The 19,305-nt window shown below is 64.3% G+C and overlaps 1 protein-coding gene across 4 annotated transcripts; it reads left to right on the top strand.

Moving 5' to 3' along the window:
- The first annotated feature begins 4,815 nt into the window (after positions 1-4,815).
- FH (fumarate hydratase) lies at positions 4,816-18,838 on the top strand. 4 transcript variants are annotated; one of them, XM_029047134.2, is made up of 10 exons: positions 4,816-4,833; positions 10,367-10,501; positions 11,325-11,435; positions 12,489-12,665; positions 13,432-13,614; positions 14,287-14,452; positions 14,971-15,174; positions 15,944-16,071; positions 16,330-16,483; positions 18,640-18,838. In XM_029047134.2, the coding sequence occupies exons 2-10, from the start codon at positions 10,463-10,465 to the stop codon at positions 18,780-18,782; spliced, it is 1,305 nt and encodes a 434-aa protein (XP_028902967.1). In that variant the 5' UTR covers positions 4,816-4,833; positions 10,367-10,462; the 3' UTR covers positions 18,783-18,838. The 4 variants fall into 4 exon arrangements, with proteins under 4 accessions (XP_028902967.1, XP_028902966.1, XP_007670626.2 ...); XM_029047133.1 differs by lacking the exon at positions 4,816-4,833 and adding an exon at positions 7,453-7,572; XM_007672436.2 differs by lacking the exon at positions 4,816-4,833 and adding an exon at positions 8,711-8,739.
- The last annotated feature ends 467 nt before the right edge of the window (positions 18,839-19,305 follow it).

Below are 19,305 nucleotides of genomic sequence, written 5' to 3'. Positions count from 1 at the left end.
AAACCCAATTACGCGTCAGATGGGGCTTTATCTCCTCTCAAACCTCAAACCGGTTCCACGGGGAAATGCTTGGCTTCCCAACTAGTGGGAATTTCTGTCATTTCTGCGGCCCGTCCACGTGGACTTCCCACTGGGCCTTTTTCCTAGTTTTGTTCTTGGTCAGCTATGCAGCGGCAGCGATTTTGGAACGAGATCTATTTTTTCTTTTCTTTTTAAGTGAGGATAGTTCATATCTGAGTAATTTCCATTCATTCGATCGTGCTCATCGAGCGCTTACTGTGTGAAAAGCACTCGGGGGAGCAGAATATGACAGTAGACGCCTTCCCTGCCCCGGCTCTGCCACTCGTCAGCTGCGTGACCGTGGGCAAGTCACTTCACTGTGCCTCAGTTCCCTCATCTGGAAAACGGGGATGAAGACTGTGAGCCTCATAATAATAATGATGTTGGCATTTGTTAAGTGCAGAGCACCGTTCTAAGCGCTGGGGTAGATACAGGCTCATCAGGCTGTCCCACGGGAGGCTCACAGTCTTCATCCCCAATTTACAGACGAGGTCACCGAGGCACAGAGAAGTGACGTGACTCGCCCCCGGTCACACAGCCGACGAGTGGCCGAGCCGCGATTCGAACCCATGACCTCTGACTCCCAGGCCCGGGCTCTTTCCCCTTAGCCACGTTACCTGATTACCCCCTCTCTACCCTAGCGCTTACAACAGTGCTCTGCACATAGTAAGCGCTTAACAGATACCGACACTATTATTATTCTGTTTCTCTCAGAAGTTAAACCCAGGTTTAACTACGACTGTCGGTTTGAGCCTCGAGGGGCCTCTGATCGACCAGTCGATCGGCGCTATTTACCGAACGTCTACTGTGTGCCGAGGACCGTACCGAGCGCTCGACGGAGCCCAGCACAAGAACCGGCAGACGCGTCCCCCGCCCATAACGAGCTTCTAATCAATCAGCGGCATCTACTCTGTGCAGAGCACTGCACTAAGCACTTAGAACGCCCTGCCTCTCTGGGTAATTACGGCCAAACTCATCTTCTCAGTTTTATTTTCAAATCTCCCTAGGTGTCAGTTGCCAGCTCCCTACTCTTAGGCGGTCAGCCTTCCGTCCACCTCTCATCCGCGTACCTTCCCCCCCGCCCCGCCGCCCCGCGAACCAGTAAGCGCTTAATATTTTTAATATTAATTAACATTTTCACTGCTGCTATTACTTGCAAGATTTATCTTCCTATAATACAGGGTGCCAACTATATTCAAAGACATTTTTCACCCTCTCGGAAACAAGAGCCAAACAACCATTCCAGAGGACTTCTAGAGGTTTAAGGGTTCGCTCACAGACACAGCCTGCAATTCTATTAGACATAATTTAAATGATTCCCCCCGCCCCCCCCCCCCGGGCAAATGGAGCTAGGACGATCAGAAGACAACGTAGTACACTCTCCCGAGCACTTACTACAGTCCCCCGCCCCCGGAGGGGCAGCACGGCCGAGTGGAAAGGGCCTGGAGTTCTTAATCCTGCCCTTAAGATTAAGGGCACTCGTCTGTGTGTGTGTGTGACCTTAGGCAAGTCACTTCCCTGGGCCTCAGTTCCCTCATCTGTAAAACGGGGATGAAACTGGGAGCCCCAGGGGGGACGGCCTGATTACCTTGTATCCACCCCGGTGTTTAGAACAGCGCTTAATGAATAGCAGAATTATCAACCCCCTCTGCAAAAGATCACAGGTTCACTTACCTCCCTCCTCCCCGGATCCCAGAGCGAGGATTGAGTAATCGGTCACGAGCCCTAGTTTAAGCCAACTGATCTGGCCCTCACGCCCTTTAGATCCTTCTCGGTCCGGTCAAGGTGAACCCCCTCCCCTCCGGCCACTCATTAATTCGGCGGCATTTCCCGAGCACCCACGGCGCGCAGAGCGCCGGGGAAGAGCACGGCAAAGTTCACGGCCCTCGTCCGATTTTTTTTTTAACCCGTTTTTCCCCTCCCCCCGAGGGAGTTTCGATCAATCTCTCCTTTCCACCCACTCGGGACTGATCTCCTTTCCCTCTGCTGGATTTCCTCACCGCCATCCGGAGAGGCCTCTCTGGGGACCGCGGTTCATTTGAGCTCAGTGGATCGCCAGGATTGTGTGCGGAGAGCTCGTGGAGCGGTCTGACGGGCCACGGGCTCCGGAGCGCTTCTATCCACTTCTATCCACACGGGCGTCACGATCCCGCGAGACGGAGCGAGGACATTTAGAAGACGCAACCCGACTCTAGCCTATTATTCATTCATTCAACGGCGTTTATTGAGCGCTTACTACGTGCAGAGCCCCGTACTAAGCGCTCGGAATGGACAAATCTATATTACGCGCCGCCGGCCCCGGCTCTCAACGCTGGAAATTGGCTTCCGATCTCTCGTCCAGTTTTCTTTTTCCAGCAGATCATCCCTATCTCCTTCTTTGTATCCCCTAATTTTACTTGGCCCTCCCAGTGATGATAACGTCGGTATCTGTTAAGCGCTTACTCCGTGCCGGGCACCGCCCACTTCTCTGGGCCTCAGTTCCCTCATCTGTAAAACGGGGATGAAGACCGCGAGCCCCACGCGGGACGACCCGATTCCCCCGTGTCTCCCCCGGCGCTCGGAACGGCGCTCGGCACGTAGTAGGCGCTTAACGGATACCAACATCATGATCATCATCATGAAGCAGCTCCGTCTAGAAACTCGCTCGCTTACTTGTAACGACGGGGCCAGGGGAGACTCCCTGTTGGCGACTCGGGCCCGGGGAAGAGAGTTAGATACCGAGCGAGGTAACATCCAAGTTCTGTGTTCGGAATGGTTCTCGTTGAGCACTTACTACGCGCCGAGCACTGTACTAAGCGCTGGGGCAGATACACGACGATCGGGTCGCTGCCCCACACAGGGCTCGCGGTCTCACCCCCATTTCACAGGCGAGGGAACCGAGGCCCAGAGAAGCGAAGCGACTGACCCGAGGTCACACCGCAGACGGGCGGCAGAGCCGGGATCTGAACCCAAATCCGTCCGACTCCCAGGCCCGGGCTCCTTCCGTCAGGCCACACCGTGAACCCGTCACGGGGCGGGGACGGGTCTCTACCTGTTGCCGAGCTGTCCGTTCCGAGCGCCCGGTCCGGTGCTCTGCACCCAGTGAGCGCTCAATAAATACTACTGAGACGCGGCTTCTCAATTAAAATACGAGGAGACGGGGGCTCGTCGAGGGAACTTTACGGACAGGTCGTGTCCGGGGTCGTTTTAGCTCTCGGCCCAGAACGAATCTTCCCCTTCTGGAAAGGAAAGAGGCAACGGGCGTGAACCTACCGGCCAACGGGCACGGACCCCCGGTGAAAATCACAGATTCGGCCGTGTCCGCCGGCCCCGCGAAACGGGCCGCCGAACATCAACCGCGGAAGCGAGGAGTTCGGCAAAATAATCTCTCCGTTGGGGAAATGACAGGCCACTCCAATACCCTCTCTCTTAACCTCTGTCAAGTTAGATTTTCACGTTCGCGCGTACGGACGGACGTCGTGAGATTTCGTCCCCGGGGGTTCCCCAGATTCCCCAGATTCCCCAGATTCCCCAGATTCCCCAGTTCCGTTTTGCTCCCTCTGGAAGAAAAGGGAGAAAAAACAATACACAGGAAAACGAGTTACAAGCACACGCTGCGTCCTCAGCTTCGGGTCTGCTGATTATAACCACCACAGTGTTGGTAGCCGTTAAGCGCCTACTACGTGCCGAGCGCCGTTCCGAGCGCCGGGGGAGACACGGGGGAAATCGGGTCGTCCCGCGTGGGGCTCGCGGTCTTCAGCCCCGTCTTCCAGATGAGGGAACTGAGGCGCGGAGAAGTGACTCGCCCCGCGGTCACCCAGCTGACAGGTGGCAGGGTCGGCGTTCGAACCCGTGACCTCTGCCTCCAAAGCCCGGGCTCTTTCCACCGAGCCGCGCTGCTTCTAATGACGACGCTATCCGTTTGCTAGGCGCCGAGCACCGTTCTAAGCGCTGGGGGAGCTACAGGGTGATCAGGTCGTCCCACGTGAGGCTCCCGGTCTTCACCCCCACTTTCCAGATGAGGTCACCGAGGCACCGGGCAGCCAAGTCGCTTGGCGGGGATCGGAACCCGCGACCTCGGACTCCCGAGCCCGGCTCTTTCCACCACGCCTCCTCCGGGTAGTGCGGCGTGGCTCCGTGGAAAGAGCCCGGGCTTAGGAGGGGGTCGCGGGTTCGAATCCCGGCTCCGCCCGTCAGCCGGGTGACTCTGGGCAAGTCATTTAACTTCTCCGTGCCCATTACCTCATCTGTAAAACGGGGACGAAGACGGCGAGCCTCACGCGGGCCGACCCGGTGACCCCGGGTCCACCCCGGCGCTTGGGACGGCGCCCGGCGCGCAGTAAGCGCTTACACACCAGCATCATCACGATTACAGTGGAATCCTTACGTCTCTTCCCCAACAGACGACGGTACGTACTGAGCCCTCACTCCGCGCGGGCCACCGTCCCGAGAAGCCGCGCGGCCTAGCGGCTAGCGCGGAGGCCTGGCCGTCAGAAGAACGCGGGTTCCGGCAGCGTGGCTCGGCGGGGAGAGCCCGGGCCCGGGGGGGGGTCGGGGGTCACGGGTTCGACTCCCGGCTCCGCCCCGGGTCAGCCGGGTGACCGTGGGCGAGTCGCTCCACTGCTCCGGGCCTCGGTGACCTCGCCTGTCCAACGGGGATCAACTGGGAGCCTCCCGTGGGACGGACCCGATGACCCCGGGTCTCCCCCGGCGCTTAGCACGGCGGTCGGCCCGTGGCGGGCGCTTAACGGGTACCGACATCACGATCGTCCCTCGTCCGCCGTGTGACCTTGGGTAAGTCATCTCGCTGCGCCTCAGTCCCCTCACCCTCAAAACGGGGACCACGTCCGACCCGCTCGGCTTGCACCTGCCCCGGCGCCGGACGCAGGGGAAGCGCTTGCGATTCTTCTCATTCGTTCGCTCGACAGTGTCGACTGAGCGCCTGCTGCGCGCACGGCACTGGACCAAGCGCTGGGAACGGACAGTTCGGCAACAGAGAGCGGCAAGAGCCCGGGCTCGGGGGGGGGTCAGAGGTCGAGGGTTCGAATCCCGGCCCCGCCGCTTGTCGGCTGTGGGCCGGTGGGCGAGTCCCCTTCACTTCTCCGGGCCTCAGGCCCCTCATCTGTCAGATGGGGATGAAGACCGCGAGCCCCACGGCGCCTGACAGACACCGACGTTATTAAAGAGCCCCAGCTCGGGAGTCGGAGGTCGCGGGTTCGCATCCCGGCTCCGCCGCTCGTCGGCTGGGTGCCCGCGGGCGAGTCGCTCGACTTCTCTGGGCCTCGGTGACCTCCTCTGCAGAATGGGCACGGAGCCTGGGGGCCCCACGTGGGACGAGCTCATTCCCCCGTAGCTCCCCCGGCGCTTAGCACAGTGCTCCGCTCCACAGTAGCCGCTTCACCAATACCGGCCTTATTATTACAACGGAATTAGCGGAAACGGCCCCCGCCTAGGTGGAGCTTAGGGCCTAAGGCCCAACAACGCAATCGATGGGTCGCGTTTATCCGCGCACCAGGTGCGGAGCACTGTCCTAAGCGGGGGGGGGGGGGGGGGGGGAGGGCACGACACACTGTGTCGCGACAGTGACACGCACCTACATACCTGCATGCACACATACCCACCGGCATGCGCAAATATAGACACACGCCGGCATGCACGCATGCACAAACACAGACGCACCTGCATGCGCAAATACAGACACACTTGCATGCACGCATGCACAAGAACATACACACCTGCATGCACAAATACAGATACACCTGCATGCACAAATAGAGACACGCACGCATGCACAAATACATACACACCTGCATGCACAAATAGAGACACACATGCACAAATGCATACACACCTGCATGCGCAAATACAGACACACACGCATGCACGCATGCACAAATACATACACACCTGCATGCACAAATAGAGACACACATGCACAAATACATACACACCTGCATGCGCAAATAGAGACACACACGCATGCACGCATGCACAAATGCATACACACCTGCATGCACAAATAGAGACACACATGCACAAATACATACACACCTGCATGCACAGATATAGACACACACGCATGCACGCATACACAAATACATACACACCTGCATGCACAAATAGAGACACACACGCATGCACAAATACACGCACACCTGCATGCACGCACAAATACCTACACACCTGCTGCTCCTGGTCCCCAGGCTTCGGGCGCGGCCCCGTTCGACCTTCAGGCCTTGGGGGAGACCGGCGGGCCGCGCGCCCATTGGCTGCCGGAGGGTTTTCTCGAGCGGCGATTGGCCGGCGGCCGGAGGGGGCGGGTCCGGACGGCGTCGGCCCCGCCCCTCCCTTCCAAGGTCGTCGGGAGCCCCATTGGCTGCGGGAGGTCGTTCCCGGGCCGCGATTGGCCGGCGGCCCGAGGGGGCGGGTCCAAGATGCCTGGGCCCCGCCCCTCCCTCGGTCCCCATCACCCCTCAAGGCCGTGGGGAGGTCGGCGGGCCGTGCGCCCATTGGCTGCGGGAGCGTTTTCTCGAGCGGCGATTGGTCGGCGGCCCCGCCCCTCCCTCGACCCGTACGACCTTCAAAGCGGTCGGGAGCCCATTGGCTGCGGGAGGCGGTTCTCGAGCGGCGATTGGGCGGCGGGCCGGAGGGGGCGGGTCCAGGCGGCCTAAGCCCCGCCCCTCCCTCCCTCCTGATTTTTCCCCCCCTTTAAGGCCGCGGTCGGGAGCCCATTGGCTGCGGGAGGCGGTTCTCGAGCGGAGATTGGGCGGCGGGCCGCAGGGGGCGGGTCCGGCGGCCCCACCCCTCCCTCGACCCGTATGACCTTCAAAGCTGTCGGGAGCCCATTGGCTGCGGGAGGCGGTTCTCGAGCGGCGATTGGGCGGCGGGCCGGAGAGGGCGGGTCCAGACGGCCTAAGCCCCGCCCCTCCCTCCGTCCTGATTCCCCCCCCCTTTAAGGCCGCGGTCGGGAGCCCATTGGCTGCGGGAGCGTTTTCTCGAGCGGCGATTGGTCGGCGGCCCCTCCCCTCCCTCGACCCGTACGACCTTCAAAGCTGTCGGGAGCCCATTGGCTGCGGGAGGCGGTTCTCGAGCGGCGATTGGGCGGCGGGCCGGAGGGGGCGGGTCCAGGCGGCCTAAGCCCCGCCCCTCCCTCCCTCCTGATTCCCCCCCCCTTTAAGGCCGCGGTCGGGAGCCCATTGGCTGCGGGAGCGTTTTCTCGAGCGGCGATTGGTCGGCGGGCCGCAGGGGGCGGGTCCGGCGGCCCCGCCCCTCCCTCGACCCGTACGCCCTTCAAAGCGGTCGGGAGCCCATTGGCTGCGGGAAAGCTTTCTCGAGCGGCGATTGGTCGGCGGGCGGGGGGGGCGGGTCCGCTCGTCGTCGGCCCCGCCCCTCCGGCCCCTCCGTCCGCCTCCGTCCGCCTCCGCCGCCATGTACCGCGCCGCCCGGGCCTCCCTGCTCCTTCCCCGCGCCGCCCTTCCGCGCCCGGGTCCCGCGCACCCCCGGCCTCGGCGCCGCCCGCCCGGCGCCCGCATGGTGAGACGACCCCCCCGCCCGGCCCCGCTCAGCCCGGAGGCCCAGGTCGTGGGTTCGAATGCCGCCGGCTGCGGCCCCTGAGGCGAGTCACCGCTCTGGGCCTCGGCGACCTCGTCTGGAAGACGGGGATGAGGCCAGGGCGCCTCACGTGGGACGACCCGCCCCCCCCCCCCGTGTCTCCCCCAGCGCTTAGAACGGGGCTGCGCACGTAGTAGGCGCTTCACAAATGCCAATCTTGTAATTAACGGGGACGGCATCTGCTGAGCGCGCACTCTGTGCCGAGCGCCGCTCTCAGCGCCGGGGAGGATCCGGGGGTCATCGGGGGGACGGGGGGGGGGGTCCCGGGCTTCGGCCCCCTCTTGCAGATGACATCACCGAGGCCCGGGGAAGGGAAGCGACCGGCCCGAGGTCACGCAGCGGACGGGCGGCGGATTCGAACCCACCACCTCTGACCGGAAAGCCCGGGCTCTTTCCGCCCTTCTCCAATGCGAGTCACCGCCCTTCCTCTGCGCCTCGGTGACCTCATCTGGAAAATGGGGATGAAGCCCGGGAGCCTCACGGGGGACGGACCCCCCCCGGCGCTTAGAACGGCGCCGGGCACGTAGTGAGCGCTTAACGGATGTCGACACGATTACGATTATTCCCGTGCCTCAGTTCCCTCATCCGGAAAACGGGGATGAAGACCGGGCGCCTTCGCAGCCTGACGGCCCTGTCTCTCCCCCAGCGCTTAGAACGGCGCCGGGCACGTACTGAGCGCTTAACGGACCCCGACGTTATCATTATTAACCCCCCTCCCCCTTTTTACAGATGAGAGGCCCGGAGAAGGGAAGGGACGCGCCCAGAGTCCCCCAGCCGACAGGTGGCGGAGCCGGATTAGAACCCGCGACCTCGGACTCCCAAGCCCGGGCCCCCGCCGCCGAGCCCCGCCGCCCCTCGGCCCGCCGGCGCGGAGGGCCGACCCCTGCCCCGCGGGGTGGCGACCTCGCCACCGGCTTTTAAATTGCGCGTTACGCGTTCCTTGAGTTTTGCGGCGTGACTCGGTGGCGTAGGGCCCGGGAGCCGGGGGTCGTGGGTTCGGATCCCGGCCCCGCCCCCCGTCGGCCCGGGTGACCGCGGGCGCGTCGCTTCGCTTCTCTGGGCCTCAGTTCCCTCGTCCGGAAAATGGGGGTGAGGACCGCGAGCCCCACGCGGGACGACCCGATCAGCCCGCATCTCCCCCGGCGCTTAGGACGGCGCCCCGCACGGAGCCGGCGCTTAACGGATGCCGCCGACGTCGTCCCCCCGCGGGACTAAGTTCTCGCGGGCCGGGGACGTGTCCGCTAACTCTGGTGCCCTGCGAGCGCTCGATAGGTACCGTGGGCCGCTCGGTCGCGGGGGCGGGTCGGCGGCATCCGACGAGCGCCCACCGGACGCGGGGCACCGGACCGGGCGCTCGGGAGGGGACGATTCGGCGGCGGGGAGAGACGGACGATCCTCCGTTTTTACAAGAGAGGCGACCGAGGCACGGGGAGGCGACCCGCCCGGGGTCACCGGGGTCGGGACCCGGCTCCGTCGGCCGGGCCGCGCCGCCTCTCTTTCCTTACCTGTCCTCCCCCAGGCGCTCAGTACGGCGCTCCGCGCCCAGGAGACCGTCGGCGCGCTCGGCGCGGTGCCCTGCACGGTGGGCGCCCCGTAGATACCGGATGACCGACTGACTCTCGACCTCTGGGTCCCCCGCTAGGAGAAATGAGAGACGCGGTCCTGCGGTCGTATTTATCGGGCGCGCGCCGAGCGCGGGCAGCTTGGAAAGTACAGGCGAAGGGCGGGGACCGTCTCCGTCCGTTACCGATTCGGCCGTTCCGCGCGCTCGGTGCGGCGCCCCGCGCGTAGCGGGCGCTCGACAGGTGAACCCGGCCCCGGACGGGGCCGGTCCCCGCCCGGCGACGGCCTGGCGGTCTAGAAAGGGAGGATGGCGGTTCTAAACCCCTCACGTGCCTCCGGGAGGGGCCGGCGCTCCCACCTTCCTCCCAGCCGCCCTCGGAGGCTGTTAATAGCGTCTGTTAAGCGCTTACTCTGTGCCGAGCGCCGTTCCGAATGATTTACGGGAGCCCGCCCGTTGGCCGTCCCGGGGCTTTAACGATGGGCGTGGCCTAGTGGAAAGAGCCCGGGCGTCGGAGGACCTGGGTTCTAATCCCGGCACCGCCACCTGTCCGCTCTGTGTGACTTCGGGCAGGTCGCTTCTCTGTGCCTCAGCTCCCTCAGCTGTAAAACGGGGATGAAGACCGTGAGCCCCACGTGGGACCGCCTGACCACCTCGCATCCTCCCCAGCGCTTAGAACAGTGCTCTGCACGTAGTAGGCGCTTCGCAGGCGCCGTCGTCGTCGTCACGGGGAGGGCTTAAACACCCCGATCGCTATCGTCGTTACCGAGCGCTAGTTTAGTAGGGTGCAGGTGAATGGGTGCGTGGGAGATGCAGAATTAAAGAAGTGGTTCGTTCTCTGCCCACGGGGAATTTACAGGGCGGGGGCGGGGGGGGGGGGGGGACGACACGGGGATAAAAACATTTACAAGTAGAGGGATCAAAATAAATATCGGAGCCGACCGTGGCCAGGCACCTGACCGCGGCGAGCTTACAGTCTAGATGGAGATCGGGAAATGGGCCAAGAGCGCCGTCGAGCGTGACGGCCCGAAATGAGAAGGGGGCGACCCTCGGAGCCCCTTGAAACCGGCTCCTCCGTGCCCCCCGCGGCCCCCGGGAAGTCGAATCGGGGCCCCGATTGGCGTAACCGACTCACTCTCCCCTTGTCCTCCTCAGGCCAGCCAGAACGCCTTCCGCGTAGAATACGACACCTTCGGCGAACTCAGGGTCCCGACCGATAAGTATTACGGAGCCCAGACGGTGAGGTCCACCATGAACTTCAAGATAGGCGGCGTGACGGAGCGGATGCCGGTGGGTAGCTCTCGTCCGGAGGCGGAGGAGGTCCCCTAAACGCGTCCGACCGGGACGGCCGGTCGGTCTCCCGGGCGGGCGGGCTCCGTTCGGTGGATTCGATCCGTTTCCTCGGCGCGCGCCGGATCTGCCGAGGGGGGGCTGCGGCGGGGGGTCCGTCTCTCTCTTCCGACCGTCCCGAGGGCCCGGTTCCCCTATCCTGCAAGCTGCCCGGCTTCCCGGTTTTCTCCCGCCGCGTCTGAGACGCCGCACGTCCCCTGGGGATTTTTACCGGCTACTGGCTTTCTTTAAAAGCCCGCGCGCCCTCCCCCGGATCTGCCCGGATGATCTCAGCCCGGCTCCTCTTGCTTTCCTAAACCTCCCTCGCTCTTCCGCTTTCTTCCGTCTTTCTTCCTCGCCTCTTCCGCGTCTTTGCTCTTTCCTTAACCGGTCACGGAGTTGTATTTATTTTGTTCACGAGGCGTCCGTCCCCTGGATTCCGTTTACCGTGATCACGTCGTCTCGTTCCTGTCCGTCCGTCTCCCCCGATCGGCCGGCGAGCCCGTCGTCGGGCGGGGATCGTCTCGATCTGTTGCCGAGTCGGGACATCCCGAGCGCTCGGTCCGGTGCTCTGCGCGGGGTAGGCGCTCGATCAGTGCCGCCGAATGAGTGAGGTTAACGTGTGGAGACGGGACCGAGGATCTGGGTCGCGGATCCTCCATCGGACCGTTCGGGGGTCGTGTTGCGGGTGCGTCCGTTCACTGGGTCCTGGGATTCCTGGCGGCGTTCACGCCCGGAGTCACGGGGCCCGGGAGCCCCTTCTGAGAGCCGACGATCGTTTCAGATCCCGGTCATAAGGGCTTTCGGCATCTTGAAGCGAGCGGCCGCCGAGGTCAACCAGGATTACGGTCTCGATCCAAAGATCGCCGGCGCGATCGTGAAGGCGGCCGACGAGGTAGGAGGAGACCCGTTGGCGGGGAAGAATCCCAGTGAAGACGTCCTCTTGGGATGAATAAAACGTCGCCTCGTTGGCGGGTCACGATGGTGTCTATGCGCACGTGTATATTATATATCTACGTGCACGTCTATATGTATAGATGTGTATATGTATAGGACAGGGACCGCGTCCGGCCCCATCGACTGGTAGCCGTGTGGCTTAGCGGATAGGTCACGGGCCCGGGGGGGGGCAGGAGGTTATGGGTCCTAATCCCGGTTCCGCCGCGTATCTGCCGTGTGACCTCGGGCCGATCGCTTCTCTGCGCCTCGGTTTCCCTCCTCTGCAAAATGGGGATTTTTTTTTTAAAAAAAAAAGATGGTATTTAAGCGCTTGCTATGTGCGAAGCGCCGTTCTAAGCGCTGGGGGGGGGGGGGGGGCTACAAGGTGATCGGGTTGTCCCACGTGGGGCTCACGGACTCAGTCCCCGTTTTTACGGATGAGGGAACGGAGGCGCAGAGAGGTGACTCGCCCAGAGCCCCGCGGCGGAGCCGGGATTAGAACCCGTGACCTCTGACTCCCAAGCCCGGCCTCTTTCCCCTGAGCCACGCCGCTTCTCTAAGAGCGTGAGCCCCACGGGGGCCAAGGACTGTGTCCGACCCGACTGAATCGTATCCGCCCCGACGCTCGGTCCGGTGCCTGGCGCGTAGTAAGCTCTTGACAGGTACCGTTACCGTGATTGTCACGTGCTTGTATCCGGCCCGGCTCTCGGAACGGTTCCTGGCGCGTAGGAGGCGGTTAACAGATACCACAGTTCTACGCGTGCGGGTATTATCGGGGCTCCCACGTGCCTGTCTCCGTATCCTTTTCCCTCCCGTCTCTTTATGGGTCCGTCTTTTCCGCTGGACCGTAAGCTGCCCGGGGGGTAGGGACCTCGTTCTCCTCGCCCCAGTGACCGGGAAAGCGCTCGGCGCACGGTCGCTCGCCGAGAACCGCCGACGATGGGGAGACGGGCGGCGGTCGCCTGGGTTCCCTCCGACCCAGACCGTCCCGCCACCCTCCGTCTCTCCTCAGGTGGCGGCCGGGAAGCTGAACGAGCACTTCCCGCTTGTGGTGTGGCAGACCGGCTCCGGGACGCAGACCAACATGAACGTGAACGAAGTCATCAGCAATAGGGCCATCGAGATGTTGGGGGGCGAGCTGGGGAGCAAGAAGCCGGTGCACCCCAACGACCACGTGAATAAAAGTCAGGTCCGTATTGCGGGGGGGTCGGAAACGCCTCCTGGACTTCGCCGAGCAGGTGCCGGAGGGGGGTCGGTTCCGCCCCGGCTCGTGCTTCCGTAAATTAATACCCGTTTGACGGGCGCCTCCGGAACTCTGTCCGCAGAGCCTTCGGATCGGTTGCGCCTCTGGAATGACTTGGTTCTTGTGGGATTTAGATCCAGCGCGTGGAACGGTGCTTGGCACGTAGCGAGCGCCCCACGAGTACCGTAACGATCGGTATTATAAGCCTGCGTTTTTATATCGTAACGTTTGTATGTCATACGCCTCCTGAACTCTGTCCACCGGGGCGGGGGCGGGGGCCTCCGGGTCGGTCTCGTCTCTTGAACGACTTATTTCTTGGGGTCTTCAGCTGAGCGTGGGGTTTCGCACGTTAACGTGTACGTGACGTCAGCGTGGGCGTATGCCGGCCCCGGGCCATAAGTCGTTTCTCCCTTCAGCGCTGAACCGACCCCGTAGTTTAAAGCAGACGCTGCCAGCGGAAAGAGCGTAGGCCTGGGAGTCGGGGGACCTGGGTTCTAACCCCTGCTCCGCCACCGACCCGCCGTGTGACCTCGGCCAACGGCCGACTCGGGCCTCGGTTCCTTCGGCCGTCAGACGGGAGCGCCGACCGGTCAGCGGGTCGGGATTAGGGCCGAGGCGCCGCGACGTCGACTCCCCGGCCGCCGTCTCTCTCCGAGCGCTCGCCCCCGTGCCGGGCGCCGTGCTAAGCGCCCCGTCCTTGCCTCCCGGGCAGAGCTCGAACGACACGTTTCCCACGGCGATGCACATCGCGGCCGCCACGGAGGTGCACGGGGTGCTGCTCCCCGGCCTGCGGAAGCTGCGGGACGCCCTGGAGGCCAAATCCCGAGAGTTCGCGCAGATCATCAAGATCGGGCGGACCCACACGCAGGACGCCGTCCCCCTGACCCTCGGCCAGGTGCGTCCGCCCGCCTCCCTCCCGGAGAGGCGGCGTGGCCCGCCGGATGGCCCGCGGGCCTGGGAGCGTGGGAGAGAAGAGGTCTTTCCGTGCCCGTCACTCGTTCGGTCATTCGTTCGCGTTCGCCGAGGGTTACGGCGCGCAGGGCGCCGAACCGAGCGCTTGGGGGGGCGCGGTACAACGAACGGACGTATTCCCTGCCCTCGGCGAGCTTATTTCCCGCCCTGGAATCCTTCTGCTTCCCCGGCAGGGAAGGCCGTTCGCATCTCCCGGGGACTAGAACAGTTCTGCCCCTTTGAAGCCCGCCTCTAGACTGGAAGGTCGTTAACGGGCAGGCCACGCGTCTGCCGGTCTCGTCGGAGTATACTCTCCCGCGTGCTCGGTCCGGTGCCCTGCACACCGGAGGCGCCCAGTAAACACCGCCGATCGGCGGCGGCCGTCGGACGGGTCCGGTTTGTCGTACCCGGTCGGTCGTATCTATCGGGCGCTTACTGTGTGCAGAGCACCGTACCGAGCATTCGGGAGAGTCCGACGGAGCGGTACGACGGACGCGTTCCGTCGCGGAGACCCGTGAGCTCGTTGGGGGCGGGGGGGGGGCACGCGTCCGGCGGTCGCGCCCGACGGATAGGGTCGGATGGGTTTCCTCACTCGGCGCCCTTGACTCCGCGGCAGGAATTCAGCGCCTACGTGCAGCAGGTGAAGTACGGAATGGCCCGGATCCAAGCCGCCCTGCCGAGGGTGTACGAGCTGGCCGCCGGCGGGACGGCCGTGGGGACGGGGCTCAACACCCGGGTCGGCTTCGCGGAGAAGGTGGCCGCCAAGGTGGCCGCCCTCACGGGTCAGTGCCGCGCTCGCGTCCGTCGCCGGAGACGGCGTCTACCCCCCGTTTCGCCTCCCGCCGGAAGAGCCGCGCCAGACGGAGGGTGGACGGGGCGGGTCCCGTCGGGCTACATCCCCGATGGTCGTCCTCCCGATAATACTGAAGATATCGGTGAGGCGCTTACTCTGGGCCGGGCGCCGTCCCGACCGATAATACCGTCCGCCTGTCGCGGGCGGGGAATGTGTCGTTCGACCGTTCCGTCGTCCTCGCCCAGGCGCTCGGTACGGTGCTCCGCGCTCGGTGAGCGCTCCGTAAAAACGACCGGAGCGGAGGGAGGGCAATCGCACGGGAGACGCCCCCGTGGGACGGACCGGGTCCAACCCGATGGGCCCGTATCTCCCTCGGTCGGCTTAGTACGGTCCCCGGCACGTGGCGAGCGCTTAACCGACGCCGTGAAAAAGCCCCGTCGGCGCCCGCGGGGCCCGGCGAGGTCGGCGTGTCGCGGCGGGCCGTTGTCAGTGAGCCTTTCCCCGCAGGGCTGCCGTTCGTCACCGCGCCCAATAAATTCGAGGCCCTGGCGGCCCACGACGCTCTGGTGGAGCTGAGCGGCGCCATGAACACCGTCGCCTGCAGCCTGATGAAGATCGCCAACGACATCCGCTTCCTGGGGTCCGGCCCGCGCTCGGGACTCGGGGAGCTCATCCTGCCCGAGAACGAGCCCGGCAGCAGCATCATGCCAGGTGGGCGATACGGGCCCGGGCCTCGGCCGCGTCGCTTCCGCCCGCCTGTCCCGGGCGGGGAACGCCTCCGTTTAACGTCGCGTCGCCCTCCGCCCCGGCGCTCCGCACGCGGCGAGCGCCCGTCGGGCTCGACTGACTCGCCGGTTGGCTTCCTCCAGCCCGTTAAGCGCGCCGTGGGCGGGAGGTGTGTCCGAATCGTCGCGTTGTACTCTTCCGAGCGCCTAGCGCGGTGTTCCGCCCGCGGTAAGCGCTGCAGAGAGGCGATCGGACTGAAATTGCCAGCGCTCCTCCTGCTTCGCTGCCGGGCAGTCCGGGCGGAGAGGCGGCGTTGGGCCGATCCGTCGAGCGGCGGTGATTATGGGGCGCTCCCTGGGTGCGGAGCACCGTGCCAAGCGTCCGGAGAGGGCGGGAGGGTCGGGGGCCGGGCCGTCCTTACGGGAAAGCGGCCCGGTTTCACATCCGGTCCCCTGCCCGACTGCGTCCGCCCCTCTCGTCCGAAAAGCCCCGATTCCTCCTCTGACGGCTCCCCTTCCCCGTCCCGGACCGTCGGTTTCGTGAGTTCAGGGGGGGATCGGGGCGAGGGGCGTCGGATTGGCCCATCGGCCCCGAGAGGCAGACGGGGGCGCGGGGGCGACGACGACGTCCAGCCGGAGGGTTTCTTGAAATCTCGCCGTCGGGCGCCTTCTCCCGCGACCCTCGGGGGCGGGCGGCCCCGAAAGCCGAGGCGGCGCGCCCGTCACCGTCACGTCCGGGTGTCCGATCTCCCCAGGGAAGGTGAACCCCACCCAGTGCGAGGCCGTCACCATGGTGGCGGCCCAGGTGATGGGCAACCACGTGGCCGTCACGGTCGGGGGCAGCAACGGCCACTTCGAGTTGAACGTCTTCAAGCCGATGATGGTGAGCTGTTAATCTCCCCCCCCCCCCGGGTCCCTCTCCGTGATCTCAGCGGGATTGAGGCGCCTGGTTCGGGCCGGGCGCCGTACCGAGCGCCGGGGACCGCGCCCGGCGTCGTGCCGCGCTCCGCCGGGCGCTCGGTACGGCGCCCCGTAAGCGCCCGGGCGGCGCCGGCGCCGTCATCGTGGCGGGTGTGGTTTCCGGGGATCGGGCAGACGTCCCGGCCCCGGGTCGGACGCGTCTTCCGTTTCTCCTTCCCAGATCAAGAACGTGCTGAACTCGGCGAGGCTCCTGGGAGACGCCGCCGTCTCCTTCGCCGACAACTGCGTGGTGGGGATCCAGGCCAACACGGAAAGGATCGACAGACTGATGAGCGAATCTCTGATGCTGGTGACGGCGCTCAACCCCCACATAGGTGAGCGTCCGAGGCGGGGCGGTAGGGGCCGATCGGTCCGCGGCCAGAGCGGCGGCGTGGCGGACGGAGCCCGGGAGTCGGGAGCGCACGGGTTCTCGTCCCGGCTCCGCCGCTCGGCTGCCGCGTGACCCCGGGCGAGTCACTTCACTTCTCTCCGCCTCGGTTCCCTCGTCTGTAAAATGGGGACGGAGGCCGTCGGCCCCACGGGGGGACAGGGACCGCGGCCGACCCGATTTGCTTGCGTCTTCGGTACGGTGCCTGGCACGTGGGAAGCGCTTAAATCCCACAGTTGTTATTATTATTATTATTATTATTATTATCATTGTTCCCTGGGCCTCAGGTACCTCCTCTGGAGGACGGGGATTAAGACCGGGAGCCCTACGCGGGTCGGGGACCGCGTCCAACCCGAGTTGCCCGTGTCCACCCCAGCGCTTAGTCCAGTGCCCGCCGCATAATAAACGCTTAAATACCGCCGTTCTTATCCGTATCATTCTCTGGGCCTCGGGCGATGAAATCTGGGAGCCCCGTGAGGGTCAGGGCCGCCCCGGTGCTCAGCACGGTGCCCGGAACATAGTGAGTGCTTAAAAGAGACCACTGTCATCCTCATTACCGGTATCATCCCTTTGAGATGGTCCCGGTAACGGTTCCGCCAGCGTGGCTCGGGGGGAAAGAGCCCGGGCTTGGGAGTCGGAGGTCGTGGGTTCGGATCCCAGCCCCGCCACTTGTCAGCTGCGCGACGGCGGGCGAGTCACGCCACTTCTCTGGGCCTCGGTGACCTGGTCTGGAAAAGGGGGATGAAGACCGGGAGCCTCACGGGGGACAACCCGGTGACGCTGTATCTCCCCCGGCGCTGAGAACCGTGCTCTGCGCCTAGTAAGCGCTTAACAAATAGCAACATGATTATTACGGTCAGAGCGGACCCTCTTCTCACCAGGTGGCCTCAGCTCTCTGCTGAGTTAGGACTCCGAACTGCAGTCGGCAGAAGCTCCCGACGCCCCCTCCCTTCTCCCTTCGCCCGGAAAGATCTCCTTTCCTACCAGAAGAGCCGGGATCGGAGCGGCTGATCCTAGCGGGTTCTCTCTCCGGCCCTTAGTCCAGCACTCCGCCCACCGGAAAAGCGCAGTAAATACCGCGGCCCGAGCGCCTGCGGACCGCCTCGCCTTCATCGGGATCGTCCCAGGTCGAGCGGTAAACGCCCCGAGGGGGCGAGGAGTGACGAATTCTGGGCGGAAATAGAAAAGATGACACCACCGAGAGAGAGGATCGGAGGGCGGAAAGAACACGGGAGGCGGGAGGGTCTGGGTTCTAATCCCGGCCGTGCCGCCTGTCCGCTCTGTTGACCCTGGGCGAGTCTCGGCTCTAAATCGAGCCGTGGTGTCGGTCGCTGGTATTTATCGAGCGCTTACTGTCTGCGGAGCCCCTTACTAAGCGCTTTTTAAAAATAAAACTGGTATCCGTTAAGCACTTACTAGACGCCGGGCGCCGTTCTAAGCGCCGGGGTGGGTACAGAGTAGCCGGGCCGGACCCAGCCCGTGTCCCGCATTCGTTCGATCCTGTTGGTTGAGCGCTTACGTCGGGCAGAGCGCCGTACTGAGCGCGTGGGAGAGGGCAGTCCGACAGCGAACGGGCCCAGTCCCCGCTCACGAGAAGCTCGCTGTTTAAAGGGGCTCGGAGGCTTAAACCCCATTTTCCAGATGAGGGAACTGAGGCCCAGGGAAGTGAAGGGACTTGCCCGAGGCCACCCAGCAGACGAGAACCCGGGTCCTTCTGACCCCCGGGCCGGCGCCCGACCCACTGGGCCGAAGCGGCTTCTCCGGGAGAGTACGGTCAACGGAGTGAGCTGTTGGTAGAGCTTGCGTTGGTTCATTCAGTGGTGTTTGCTGAGCGCTTACCGTGCGCGGGGCACCGTACTGAGCGCTTGGAATGCCCAATTCGGCAACAGAGACGATCCCCGCCCAGCGTCGCCCCGTCTCACGGTCCGATCGGGGGAGACGGACAAAAACGAGACGACGTCATCGCGAGGAATAGGAGCGAGGGGACGGAAGGATCGCGGCGCTTCTCTCCGCCGGGATCCCAGACGGGATCTTGGGAAAGGAAGGCGGCCCGCCGGGCCTCCCGGCCCGTCTCACCGCGATCCCTCTCGCTTTCCCCTCCAGGCTACGACAAGGCGGCCAAGATCGCCAAGACGGCCCACCGGAACGGGTCCACGTTGAAGGCGACGGCGATCGAGCTGGGCTACCTCACGGCCGAGCAGTTCGACGAGTGGGTGAAGCCCAAGGATATGCTGGGGCCCAAGTGATGCGGACCCCGAGGGGGCCGCCGCCGTCTCGCAATAAACCGGCTCACACGACGGTCTCACCGGCTGGTCTTTGGGGTCGGAAACGGGGCCGCCGCGCACGTCCCGGCGACGTAGAGCCTCTCCGTTCACTCGTTCGTTCTTTCGATCGTACATATTGAGCGCTCACCGTGGGCAGAGCACCGTGCTGAGCGCATGGGAGGACAACATCGTCCTTTCCAAGAGCTCAGCGCCAGTGCCCTAGGCGCGGGAAGCGCCCCATAAATACGACCGAACCAACGGATGACCAAAGGGGACAGGTGAAATCAGGAAAGCAGGAAAAGGGCGGAGGCGTCGCTTAAACCAGTCCCAGCGGAGACGCAAAGATAAACCCTGGAGGCTCGGCCTTTCCCCCCCCCCCCCCGCGCGCCGAAATTAAAGCGCTCACCAAGACGGTCTGCCGCGCTCTTCCAGGTTGAGAGAAGCAGCGGGACCTCATTTACGGCGTCCTCGCGCGGGCCGGGCGAGAGGGCGGTCGAAACAGGGC

Source organism: Ornithorhynchus anatinus, chromosome 19 (genome assembly GCF_004115215.2).
Source record: "Ornithorhynchus anatinus isolate Pmale09 chromosome 19, mOrnAna1.pri.v4, whole genome shotgun sequence".
In the NCBI taxonomy this organism is placed as follows: Eukaryota; Metazoa; Chordata; class Mammalia; order Monotremata; family Ornithorhynchidae; genus Ornithorhynchus; species Ornithorhynchus anatinus.
This window is presented reverse-complemented; position numbering and strand designations above follow the sequence as displayed.